Below are 13,571 nucleotides of genomic sequence, written 5' to 3' on the forward strand. Positions count from 1 at the left end.
ATGCTCGGCTCGGGACGATTAAAAGCACAAAGACAAGCTTTTGGAAATGAATGGTTTTGGAGAGGTGTCGATAAGAGGTTGAAATCCTTGAGCGAGCCTTGTGTGTGTCTGCGGCGGGTGAGGGGGGTAAAGCTGCATGAAGGATTGGCTGTACTGTAGTTCAAAGACATGACATATTTTCAACAGGCAGGTCATCATAATAATTTGATCCCCACACCCCCAAATACATAAAAATCACACAAATCAATCATGTGCAGTCAAACGCACAATGTCGCAGTCAAACGCCACTGCACAGATTGAATATCGTAATATCAAGATGGTTTAGGCAGACATGTGGAGAAAGTAAAAAATGACGAGAAAAAAATAAATATTTTTTTTTTGGTCACTCACTCTTGAAATTTTTTTCCCCCAATGAGCATTAATAGTCAACACAGCTCTGCACTGCTACGTTACACATGCAGGAATGTGATGACAGGAATGGTGATTGAAACCAGAAAGACACCCATTCAAAGCAATGGTGTGGGAGAGGTGTACTGTAGATAAGATAAGAAGTTGAAATACTGCAGTGCAGTAAATAAGCCTGTGTGTGTGCAGGGGCGAGTGATGGGAGAGCGCTGTACAGTGTATACAGTACGCTGAAATGTGATACTGTTACAGTACACGCCTATGCGTTTCAACTATGTTCAAATGAGACATACAGCACTGCACATGCATGTATAAATATGCACATTTACAATTACTGCGCGCGCAGACACAGACTGTGTACCGAAGTAGGTTGAACTGCTACAGTATTAGACTTTGAAGACACAGCTTGCGAACGCCCACCTGAGTTTTTAGACGGTATTGCAGTATTGCAGACAGCGCTAAGAATATGCTAATATTACGAGCGCTAAAATACCGGAAAATATTCCGGAAAAAGAAATATACTGCATCTGCCCGTGGTTATCAAAGTTGCGCCGCTACAGCCGCATTAGGATAAAGGCGGCCGCAGCTGTAGTTATAGAAGCAGTTACCTGGATAATTTTTATTTTAAAGTCCTATCCTAGAAAAAAGCACACCTGTATTTCAGTGAAATGCAGCATAGCAGAAATTGTAAATAAACTGAGTGGCTAGTAGAATATGGGATATTTTAGCAATACAATTGCATATACTTACTCTTTTGGGTTCAGCCACACTGGAATGCTTATGTAATGCAGAATTATAGGCTAAAGCAGTAAAATTGCGGGCATTATTGAAAACCCTGCTCTCTGATTGGTTAAAATTACGGGCATTATCCAATCAGTAATGCCCAGAATTTTAGCAGCTTGCAATGTGTAATTTTCAATGTGTTTTATTTCCAGCCAATCAGCTTTCAGAACAGCTGAGGCAGGGCAGGGAATTGGTCAGAATGAAGTAACAGCTCTGAGACAGGGCAGGGGATTGGTCAGGAAGTATCAGCCACAGGTTGAATCCTCCCCCTCCCGTGCTGACTGAGATTTTCTGAGCAGATTCAGTTGAATTGTGGGGGAAAGAGTCTGCCAAGTTTAGTAAGTGGCTGCATTTTTTATTGTGGCTGCAATGTGTGTGTGTGTGTGTCTGTGTGTGTGTCTGTGTGTGTGTCTGTGTGTGTGTGTGTGTGTGTGTGTGTGTGTGTGTGTGTGTGTGTGTGTGTGTGTGTGTGTGTGTGTGTGTGTGTGTGTGTGTGTGTGTGTGTGTGTGTGTGTGTGTGTAGCAGTGTTTATGGGTATAGCAGCAGCAGTGTGTGTGTGTGTGTGTGTGTGTGTCTGTGTGTGTTGTGTTGTGCTGTTGTATGTGTGTGTAGCAGCAGTTTGTGTATGTGTGTGTGTAGAACGGCTGTGTTGTGTGTAGAGTGGCTGTGTTGTGTGTGTAGAGCTGATGTGTGTGTGTATAGAGCTGCTGTTTGTGAGTGTGTGTGTGTGTGTATAGAGCTGTTGTGTGTGTGTGTGTGTGTGTGTGTGTGTGTGTGTGTGTGTGTGTGTGTGTGTGTGTGTGTGTGTGTGTGTGTGTGTGTGTGTGTGTGTGTGTGTGTGTGTGTGTGTGTGGAGCTGCTGTGTTGTGTGTGTAGAGCTGCTGTTTGTGTGTGTGTGTAGATCTGCTGTGTTGTGTGTTGAGCTGCTGTGTTTGTGTAGAGGTGCTGTGTTGTGTGTGTGTGTGTGTACACAGGGGGGTGGCAGTGTGTGGATATAGATATCTGCAGTGTAAGTGTATATAGAGGTTGGTTCATGTATTTACCATTTTATTTTATTAAAGAAATCTATATAACTATACAAAAGTGTCTTATTTATGAAAATAAGCCTACATTTAGCCTATAATAGTAATAATCCCTGAAGAACAGGGCATTACTGGCCAATAATGCCCTGGTTGGGTTAAAGTCCCTAGGCTTCGCCTCGGGCCTTCAACTCTTCCTGCCAGGGCATTATTTCCCAGTAATGCCCTGTTCTTCGGGGATTATTACTTAAATAGTCCACTAACCAGCTACCATGTTATTCTATCACAAGTAACTTCAGGTATGGCCAATCAAAAGGCAAGCAATGTTTCTGATAAAAAAAAAAATACTACACTGGGACTCAGGATGCTCTCCATTGTCCAAATGTAGCATCTTTCAGACTTTAAGCAAAAATATTTGGCATATGGAAGTTTTGGAAATGGTCGGTGCAAACGTTCAGTTAAAGCTTTGAAGTCTTGCTAAAATTGAAGCGTAATATTTTCTCTATGTTCTGGGCCATTGGTTCAGGATAGGATATTGATCTGAGTACTGTACAATTATATAATGGACCTTAACAGCATCATTTATTATGTGCATCTGCGTCAATTATTCATTAGTCTGCAGTTTATCTACACATGAGGATACACCTCATGTTACTTTAAGCTTGGTGTTTTCTGTACATACAAATAATTAAGGTTTTTTATCACTATGTCACTTGCCCATTCATTTTGAGTTTTTGATTATTGAGTTTTGTTTTTATTTTTTTAATTAGCCTTATCAGGTTTGTCTTTTTGCTTATTCCTAATAAAGTTGTTATTGTTATATTGAGCCCGTGCACTCTTGGGCCTGTATGTTATGCACATGGCGTGAGCCCCCAAGACGCAGTGCGCGATGACATCACAGACTCTTTGCTCTCCTCTGTGGGGGGGGGGGGGGGGGTGCCTGACGCTCGGCTCATGAGTACTGGTGGGGATGGTATGCGCACGTGCAGGATCCCTTCCTGGTGTGGTATGAAGTCATGCGATAGGCAGGGCTTAATGATGCGTCGCATGCGCAGGTATTGGGTGCGCACGTGGGAGTCGCGCTGACCGCGCACCCAGAGTGCCGAGATGGATGGGGGGAGGATCCAGGTATGCTTTTTGATTGGCACTGTTATTAACTGGGGGCCTATAAATATGTTCCTGATAAGTGTGTATGTTACAGTACCTTGATAAAGCGCTATGGCATGAAACGCGTTGGTGGGGCGACACCTTTGCTTTTTTTTGTCTTCATGACCAATAAAATATAATTTTTTATGAATTAAGTATCTCTCTCAATTTTTGGACCTTTTTTGTTCCTTGTAGTGCTTCATTTTTCTTCTCCTACTGCTTATAAAACTGATGAGGACTACCTAAGAGACCCAGCATGTGGTGGGCTGGTGAAGTTGTTATGAAGGGATTCCAGGAAACAGGCTTAACTGAACTCATGTGCAATTTTTTATAGCTTTGTACAAACCATAACATGCTTACATGTATTGAAGACACCAGCAAAGACCCAACACTGTCCATATCTCACTGGTAATCCAGAACTGTGGTATTCCAACAAGATTTCTACACTTCCAGTCCAAGCAGAAGGAGAAACTCCAAAAGAGTAATCATTTTTCCAGTTCCCGGCAATTACACCATCATCATCTTTGGCATTCATCTAGACAATAAAAAAGGGAAAAAACTATAATAAATAAAAGCAACAGATTAGTGCCATCATCTTAAAATTTTGGGACACTCTCAAATTGGATATGGGTCTGCAACAGGTTATTGTTGGGGGTCCCAGATTAGTTTTCAAGAAGGCCAACACTTTGGTTTTATATCTATTGCCTAGCCTTTTTGAGACTGATACAGAGAAAACTAAGCTACGTGGTGTCCCTAAGGGCGTTTTAAAATGTGAATATTGGGACATCTGAAAATTTGCTATCTCCATTAAGAGAATTCAACATCACCACTCAAGAGTTAATCACCAGATCTCTACTTTTATTAATGTCATACTAGCTTCATTATATATCTTTTGAGATGTGGGTGTGACACAGAATATGTTGGACGTTCCATGAGACCACTGGAATCAAGAATCATGGAACATGTTCGTGAGCAAAAAGGATTTGAACCATCCTGTGTCAAGGCATTTTTGCACTTGTCCTCATGGAGGCATACATAACTTTACATTTATGGGTTTGGAACATGTTCTATCACACGAACGTGTTGGAGATAGGATGAATGTTTTAAATAAATATGTGATCAATCGCATTTTTTCACTGGGCACCTTAGCCCCTAGGGGTATGAATGTCGAGTGGAAACCTAAGAATTTCCTTTTAGATTAGCTATGAGTACTATAATCTCCTCCACGTGATATTTTGCATTATTGTTCCCCATTTTGTAGTAATGTATTCTATTCAGTATTAAGAAGATCTTGGGTTTAGTTCTAGGGTCTCTTGGTCCTGAGACTAATCCATCAAGTCAAGTTTGGATTTATCTGTAGTGTCCAACTGTATTTATTAGGTTTCATATCGAATATGATTATACATGCATTATATTTCTCTATGACTTTGCTTATTTAGGGATCACTTTTGAGGACCCATGGGGCATTACCCCTAAATATGTTCTCTTGACAGTTAGATCTTCATATATATTTAGGAATTAAGTTTGAGGACCAATAGAGTATTACTCCTGGATATGTCCCATTCACATTCAGTATTGGGAGAAGAAGATTGGCCTGTAGTTTGAGACAGGTTTTTTTTGTCTACACTTTTGAAGATTGGGACAATTCTGGCAGTTTTCCAGGTCTTATGGATATGTCCTGCAGACAGAATAGAGTTGACTATTGAAGCAATTGGTTTGGCAATGGCTGGGGCACCAAGTCTTAGGAACTTAGATTGTAGTATGTCAGGTCCACATTGGCTGCTTAGTTTTTATTTTAATTTGAAGAGCACATGTATAAGCTCCTCTTCAGATACTGGGACAAATTGAAAATTGTGAGCAGTGTTGGGAGAGGCTGGGGCTATGGTGGTACTCACAGAATGAGATTCATGTTTGTGGTTTGGGTTGCGTTTTGCTAAAAGTTAGTAGCACTCCCCACAAAGTAATCATTGAATGCATTTGCAATGTCAGTGGGGTTTGTCAGAGTAATATCCTCCTTAGGCCTCGGACATGGTCAAAAAGACCGTGCTGAGGCGCGCTGAGCAGCGCTGAGGGGAAACATTATCCCTATCAGCGCGGCTTTAGACGGCACTTCCGCACACTTCCGCAGGCGTGTGGAAATGCAGGAGACATGCAAGTTTACATTTTGCCGCTCATGCAAGCGCAGGGCCGGTCACGTGACTGCCAGAAGCCAATGGCAGTCCGTGACGTCGGTGCCGTGACGTGGCGCGCTAGCCCGCCTCCCGATCTGCCTCCAGGCCCACCTCCCGAAAGCCTCCCACCCGGCACACAAACGCGCTCACTGACGCTCATGCAGGGACAAGAAAAATCTCCTGCTTGCTCAGGAGAGCATGAGCGTCAGCGCTGCCCAGCGCCGCTCCCTGCACCATGTCCCAGGCCTTAGTGATATTACTTGGTTGTTGATGGCTAGAAGGCTGGAATATATTGTTGATAACCTTCCAGAAGTTAGCTGGGTTTGATGTATTCTGGTTAAGATTGTCAGAGTAATATTGTGCCTTTGCATGTCTTGTTTGACTTGCGCGCATTTTCCAAAGGCATCTGTAGTGATAAAGATCCTTGGAAGTGCCAGTTACTTTGTAGCTTTTCCACGTGTGCATCCCTGAAATGGTAGTGTGCTATAAGGTCAGTTGTAACCCATGGAAGGTGGGCCCCCCTTACTCTTATTCTGCGTAGTGGAGCATGGGTATAACAGAGTTTTAAGAACTCGGATTGGAAATAGTCGAGTGCAGAATCAGGGTTGGGAATTAAGTCAATTCTGTACCAAGGGCAGTTGGTAAGGTCAGCTAGAAACATTTGTGGGTTAAAGTTTCTAAATGTTCTCTCACTAGAACTTTAGGGCTTGATTGGGGTGGTTTAATTTTCCTTACACAGTACACTATTGCATGGTCACTGAAAATGTCAGGAAGGATGCCAGCGGATTGGATTCTGCTGGAATTTGAGGAGAAACTCTAGTCTAGCAAGGAATGGTTGTGCGATTTCAGGTTTGTCCATGTTGGTTGGAAAATGAGTTGTGTTAGGTTAAGTGACTTGATTTGTATCTGTATTTTGTTGGTTTTAGGGTCAAGCCAATTGAAGTTGAAATCCCCAAGAACTAGCAGCTCACTCTTCTCATTCAGAGAGGAAATGGAGCCAAGAAACTGGGTGATATCAGTCAGGGACTGTAGAGGGGCTTTAGGGGGGCGGTAGATGTCAGCAACCAAGATAGGCTAAGAAAAGGGGAGGCAGATTTTGCCAACTAGGATTTCAAAAGAGGGTAGGCTTGGGTGGCAATTTAACAGTGTAAATTGTAAGGTGTCTGCAATATAAAATAACACCCATCCTCTCTTTGACCTATCTCTCCTAGAAATGGAGTATCCCTGAATGGCGATATTCAGCTTGTGGGTTTCTTATTCAACCCACATCTTGGTTAGCTGACTAGAAGTATGACATTTTGACATATTCAAAAGTACTGAATTGTCAATATCCTCATTAGGGGGGTGGTGGTGGGGCGCATGTGTGTGTTATTAAAGTTTGCAAAAAAAACAGAGCCACGCTCACACCGCATCTCGCTATAACAGGGTTGAGCTATATATATATATATATATATATATATATATATATATATATATATATATATATGAGAAAGGAGAGAGCGCATGCCCCATAGCGTAAAATGTACATTTAATGAAGGGAAAAGGGGAGGGAGGGAAATGGGCCCACAAGGGTAGTTTTAAGATACAGGCAGTCCTCGGTTATCCAACGTAATCTGGTCTGGAAGTAGCGTTGGATAGTGAAACCGTTGTAAAGTGAGTCACATGTTAATCAGTGGCGGTGAGGGGTGCCGGTATCTCTCTGCTTTGTTTAGATCCCACAATTTTAACATGGCAGGGATACGGAACCCCATACCGGGGCCTGTATCTCGGGAAGTAGGGGATCCCCGAGGCTGAAATCAACTTTGTTCAGCTCAGGACACCCCCTGCTCACGCACACTATGAATAAAAATTAAATGGAAGCAGCTTCATTACCTTAGCAGCTATCCGCTAAGGTAATGAATTTTCATTTGGGGGGGGGGGGGTTGATACTAGTGTACTAGCAGGGGGGTCTCCTGAGCTGAATAAAGTTGGTTTCAGCCTCAGGGACCCCCTACTTCCCGAAATACAGGCCCCGTTATGGGGTGCCGGTATCCCTCTGCTTTGGTTTATATACCACGGTCACATGACCCACAGGATTTTAACATGGCGGGGATACCGGCACATCATAACGGGAGCTGTATCTCGAGAAGTTGGGGGTCCCCGGACCTGAAATCAATGTGGTTCAGCTCCTGAGACCCCCTGCTAAACATTACTGTAATATTTAAAATGAAATAAAACCCCTGCGATCGCCTGTGAGAGGCACGCAGTTAGAGTGACTGATTCAGCCTACAGTACAGCTGCAGCGGCCGTTATTCGAACAAATCACGGCGCCGATTTAGTGTGCGCTGCTGTACTCCACATGGCATGAACGCGGCCAATCGTTCCAGGCACCCACGCTTATCGCGATTGCTTTGTTTGAATTTCATGGATTCTGTTTCTTTGTGTGCAATGAAATGAATGAATTGCAATGTGTACAGAACTGTGCTACTGTGTCAATTTCAGGTGTTTAAAAACCAGAACACTAAAATGCCATTTTCTGCACTCGCTGCACTCGCGTCTTAAGGCGGTCCGGTTGGAAGATATCCCGCGTCATGACATAGGTATTCCGATGTACACAACTCGTGAAGTGTTCGAATAACGGCCGCTGCAGCTATATCTCTTACTGCACGTCTTTTACATACCGGTGAGCCCCGTTAGGATTAACACAGCAGGGACCCCGGCTGTGTTAATCCGATGGGCGATTATGTCTGCAGGTGACAATCTCGGACCACCACGCGGCATAGTGCAGGATTTACCCAGGTAAATGATCGAATAATGGCCGCTGCATCTGTAGGTAGAGATAGAATCAGGGAGAAATTTGCCTATTGACTCTACCTCTGAGCTGAATGCCACATCCTTGTGCTTGAGAGCAAGCACCTTACTTGTGAGTGATGAGTTACAATTCTTTTAACTGTATTAATACATGTATTGGCACCAGAGAGAGAATGGTGTGTTTGTGCTCTTCTACCCCACTGCAATTGATGTAGCTACTGCTGCGGCCAAGTTTATTCGAGCATTTGCCCGTTCTTGGCCGCAGCAGTAGCCTGGCGCGCACCCGAGAGTGACGGGCGCGCGCCGAAGCAGCGGAAGAGCGCCCTCCGATCGGGGCGCTCTCCCTACCGCTGCCGGGTCCGCCGGGTCCCCCGGAACCCCCTGCCGCCGTCCCTGGACGCGCGTGCAGGGGGCGCACGCTCCCGAAGACGCGTGACCGTGCGTCTATGACGCGCGGCATGCCGAGGGGCGGCCACTAGCAAGCCGGGAAATCTCCCGGCTTGCGGATCTGGCCGCAGTGTGATAAAGTGTGTCGGTAGTGTACCAATGAGTTTTGGGAAAAATCTTGAAGAGGAAGCATGAACATGGACTTAATGTGCCTATTCCTCCGACATATTGTCACTAGTTTTGAAATTATTTTAGCCCATTCATTGTAAGATCTCTGTTAACATTCTGCAATGTATCTCATTCAACCATACAATTTATGTACATATTAGTTTGGTGTGCACCCAACTAGTATGATTGGGTTTCCTGGGTTTTATATGCTCTTTTTACCTCCATAACCGTGCAGATTATTTTAAATGTTTTGTTGCTTAGTGACCAGCAGTGAGGAACATGGTCCCTATTTTAACATGCTTTACAGCCCAGGGTTCACTTCCGTGTACAGTATTGTGGTACTGTATATATATATTCTGTGTTTGCTGTTCCATGTATAAACACTAACCCTGATGAAGGTCCCACTTTAGGACTGAAACATTTGATTTTTTGGTGAATACATAATGTTTTAACATTTACCTGCAATGTGTTGTGAGTTGTGTTGTGTAATCGCACTCATAGGGGCCGATTCTCAAAGCAGTGATAAAATCAGTGCTTTTGCGTCCGACTATGCATTTTTTTTATCGTGCTGTAAGTCATGAAGCCAAAAGCGGGATTCACTAAGAAGTGAAGGCCATTTTTTTAAGGCTGATAAACAAATGCACTATCGTCTGACCTGGATTTTGTATAAATTCTATAGCGCGATAGCTGCTAGAAAAAACTGCAGCTTGTAAGAGCTGCATGGAGATGCTGCGTCTCCATGCACGGCTCTTACAGGCGATTGTGCATTAAAAATATTGATTTTAATAATAGTGTACATGAGCAGGGGGTCTCCTGAGCTGAAACGCATTGGTTTCAGCCTCGGGAACCCCTACTTACCGAGATACAGGCCCCGGTATGGGGTGCTAGTATCCCCTGTGCTTTTAAATCGCCCACGTCATGTGACCGTGGGATTCAAACCCTGTACTAGGATACCGGCAACCGATAATGGGGCCTGTATCTCGGAAAGTAGTTGGTCCCCGAGGCTAAAACCAAAGATTATTGATTGGCACAGTGGGTACATCATGCCCATATAATATTTTTAGGTTGATCATTGACTGCCATAGTGTTAAATCATGCCCATATAATATGGACATGATTTAACACTATGGTAGTCAATCGTCAACCTAAAAAATACACAACCACCAACAATATCCAATGCAATCAAAACAATCACCAAATAAACAACAATAAACAAGTAAACATCACAAAATTACCAGCAATCAATTAAGCAAATACCAAATAAACACCAGAATTAACAATTAAAACACAAAAAAAATCAATAAATAAAAGAAAGCTCCAAATAAACACCATGATTAAAAAGCAAAAGACCAAAAATAAACCACAATTAAAAAGCAAAAATGTATTTTAAATGTATTTTGGTTCTTTGCTTTTAATAATTTCGGCTTTATTTTGTGTTTTAGATTTTTAATGATGGGAACTTTTGGTGGTGTTTTCAATTGTTTATTTCTGTTACTTTTTTGTTGTTTGCTTTTAAGTAATGGAGTTTATTTTGGAGTTTTATTATGAGTTTTCTTTTATTAATTGATGTTTTGTTGGTGTTTGGATTTTTAATTCAGGTGCTTATTTGACATTTGTTTTACTGATTGCTGGTAATTTTGTTGTGTTTACTTGATATTGTTGTTTATTTGGCGATTGTTTTGATTCAGTTGGATATTTTTTTATTAGGTTGACCATTGGCTGTGATAGTGGTAAATAATGTCAATATTATATGTTCATGATGTACCACTGTGCCAATTAATTGGTTTATTGGCATTTGTAATGTATTTATTTTTCTATGTAATGTGTTTTATTTTGGCCCTGGTTTTTTCTTTTTAGCTTCCCCATTTATTGCTATAGTGTTAAAGCAAGCCCATATTATATGGGCACGCTTTAACACTATGCCAATCAATGGGTAGTGGGGATAGTGTTCTCGGAGTGGGTGATTAGGCCTCCCGGGTGGGTAGCTGGGGAGGGTGGGTTAACCCTTAATTACTATAGCAGTTACTAACCGCTAAGGTGATTAAGTGGTTAGGGGCCATTAGTTTGTACTGTATTTTTTATTGTACTTTTGCTGCCACGGAGGACAAGGACGGTGATGAGGATGAACACAGCCCTCATCATGGCAGTGGTAAGTACTGTACACGTTTTATTTATTTTATACTGCTGGTTAATGTTTTATTGTAAATGGGCAAATGCACTATAATCCATATCTGGATAACAGTAATTTTGCTCATTACTATACTGTATGTATTTGGGGGGAGGGGGAGTGGGGTGTATTTATTAGAATTTATTGCACATTTTTTTTGTGGCAAAGGATTGGTATTGTAGGCCAACAGGGATCCATGGGGACCACCCGTGGGGCCCCAGGACACCTGCAGGGACCACGTGGAGGCCTCCAGACACCCGCTGGGACAACCTGGAGGCCCCCAGACACCCTCAGGGATCACCTAAGGACCCCAGACAACTGCAGGGACCACCTGAGAACCCCCAGACACCCGCTGGGCCACCCGAGGACCCCAAGACACCAGTGGTGCCCCTGGACACCCACGGGAACCACCTGGAGGCCCATTGGTATTAATGCTGTGCAGGAAAAAAAACATACTTTTCATACTTTTATGCATGTCTCCATCTCTTTGCGCCAGCCTTTAACTGGTGAAAAAAGATGGTAAGCTTTTACAATACAATAAACTTATCACTGCTTCGTGAATAGCAGTTACTGGCAAAAAATGGCAGGTTTGCCATTTTGTGGCCTATCGGACGACTTTTTTTTCACTGACTGTTAATAGGTGATAAAAAGCCATGATAGCGCGATACTGCACTGTTATCACTGCTTCGTGAATAGCGAGCAGGCAGCATCGCGCTATAAGGGCATTTATCGTCCTTAAAACCACTTAGCACTGCTTTGTGAATCGGCCCAATAGTGTGGGAAATTTTAAGCACAGGATCGATAAACTCTCTATAAGGTAATCATATAAGTATATGCACCGAACATTTTAAATGGAAAGCCTGGTAAAATCTCAATATCTAGACCCTTTACAAAGGGCTGTTGCTGAAACATTGAGTCTCTTCAGGCTATGGAAGTGTTTTTTTCATATTTTCACTAGGCCACTTTTATGCAATAACTGTATGCTTTATGTCTCAGTATATGCACGCTTCAATACACATTTAATTTTTTTTAAATATTTTTAAACCTAGATCTTCCCTGCTTTTGCCATTACGTCTTTAAATGGCATGCCCTTTATACATTCTTTTCAAACAATGTTAAGATTTTACCCTCAGTTAGGTCTCTAGTCAACCTGCTTGATAACATCCCCAGGGCTATTTTAAAGCTCCTCTGTGTCTTTGGTACTTTTTTATTGTTCCTTCAATTGCTACAAATGACTCATTGCTGTATGTCACATATTAGCCTGCCACTTTCCTTCACATTGGACTAACGGCAGAATAACATGCTGTTTGTTTTTTTTAAGGAAGATACTTAAGTGATGGCGGCTTCTGCCAGGTAAGAAAGAGTATGAAAGAGTGGGGAAATTGTATATCTCTATTTAATGTCACAAGCCTGGTTTCAGATCTTACAGTTTAATAAGAAAACTATAAACTCTGGACTGGAGATGTGCAACGTTTTTGGTGAACTTTGTGAATTAAGTATTTGGCCTTTTGTGTAAGTATAGAAGCATTTAATTAACATAAGCTGTCCTGTACAAGCTGCGCAATGCAGCGCACAAAAGCTGTAGGAACAAATGGTGAAAATGGATAGGAATCGAAATCTCGATAGGAAATCCTCCCTTGCAGTTTTATCACTGTATGGCATTTTATTGTGGGCAGATTTATGAGAATTGTGGTTGAACATGTAAATTAACTCATGGGTTTCTTTACAGTGCTAAGGTTCAGAACCACCGTGTCCTTGACCACTGAACACAATATAGACACTGCCAGTCTGACACACAATCCATCACGTGTGTTTCTATAACAATAACACCAATAGTTCAGGGACAGCATGTTCCTTAACCTTGTATTCACTCATGAATATAGAGGTTAAATGACAGAAAAATATAGATCTGGATCAAAAGGGAATACTAAATTGTAAAAAATATCTATGGTCGATTTAACTGAACCTTTGTGCCCAAAGATTTCAATATCTATTCTGAACAATCTGTTTAGGTTCCCTGTGTAGTATTTGAGGTATGACAGTGCATAAATAAAGAGTGTTACAAGATTATTAATGCTAAACAAATATATATATTTTTTCAGCCGTTATGGTAAAAAATGTTTCAGTATTCTTATAAATAAGTGCTTTTATTTGTCTCTCGTGTATCCAAACTAATAATTTACTGATAAAAGTAATACAAACCATTGCAGATCCAACGCGGCTGATTTTGATAGGGTTCCCTCGTCCAGAGAGATCTAGTTGTGCTTTATCCATCAAGTAAAGACAAGCATCAAGGATCCCTTCTTCAAACTAAAAGTACATTGGAAGGAAGATATCTTTAATTGCTGAAATGAATAATGTATATGTAAATATGCTATCAAATGTAAGTCCTAGCAAACAAACTTAACCATGTTTATGTTCCATTTACCATAGAAAACGAGTTTGTTCCATTATATATATTATACCAATTTATTTTTATCATAACCCTATAAAGCTGCAGTTCAGGCAATATCCTGCATGTGTGTTTTTTTTAA

At 41.9% G+C, this 13,571-nt stretch overlaps 1 protein-coding gene across 1 annotated transcript in view; it reads right to left on the reverse strand.

Annotated features, from left to right (window-relative positions):
• F13A1 (coagulation factor XIII A chain) overlaps positions 1-13,571 on the reverse strand; it is a 171,951-nt gene that overhangs the window by 113,232 nt on the left and 45,148 nt on the right. Inside the window, exons 6-7 of the mRNA XM_075585799.1 lie at positions 13,240-13,347; positions 3,715-3,889 (exon numbers count right to left, since the gene is read on the reverse strand). Of these exons, the coding sequence (XP_075441914.1) occupies positions 3,715-3,889; positions 13,240-13,347 (283 nt within the window). The remainder of the gene's footprint in view (positions 1-3,714; positions 3,890-13,239; positions 13,348-13,571) is intronic.

This window comes from Ascaphus truei, chromosome 2 (genome assembly GCF_040206685.1).
Source record: "Ascaphus truei isolate aAscTru1 chromosome 2, aAscTru1.hap1, whole genome shotgun sequence".
Taxonomy (NCBI): domain Eukaryota; kingdom Metazoa; phylum Chordata; class Amphibia; order Anura; family Ascaphidae; genus Ascaphus; species Ascaphus truei.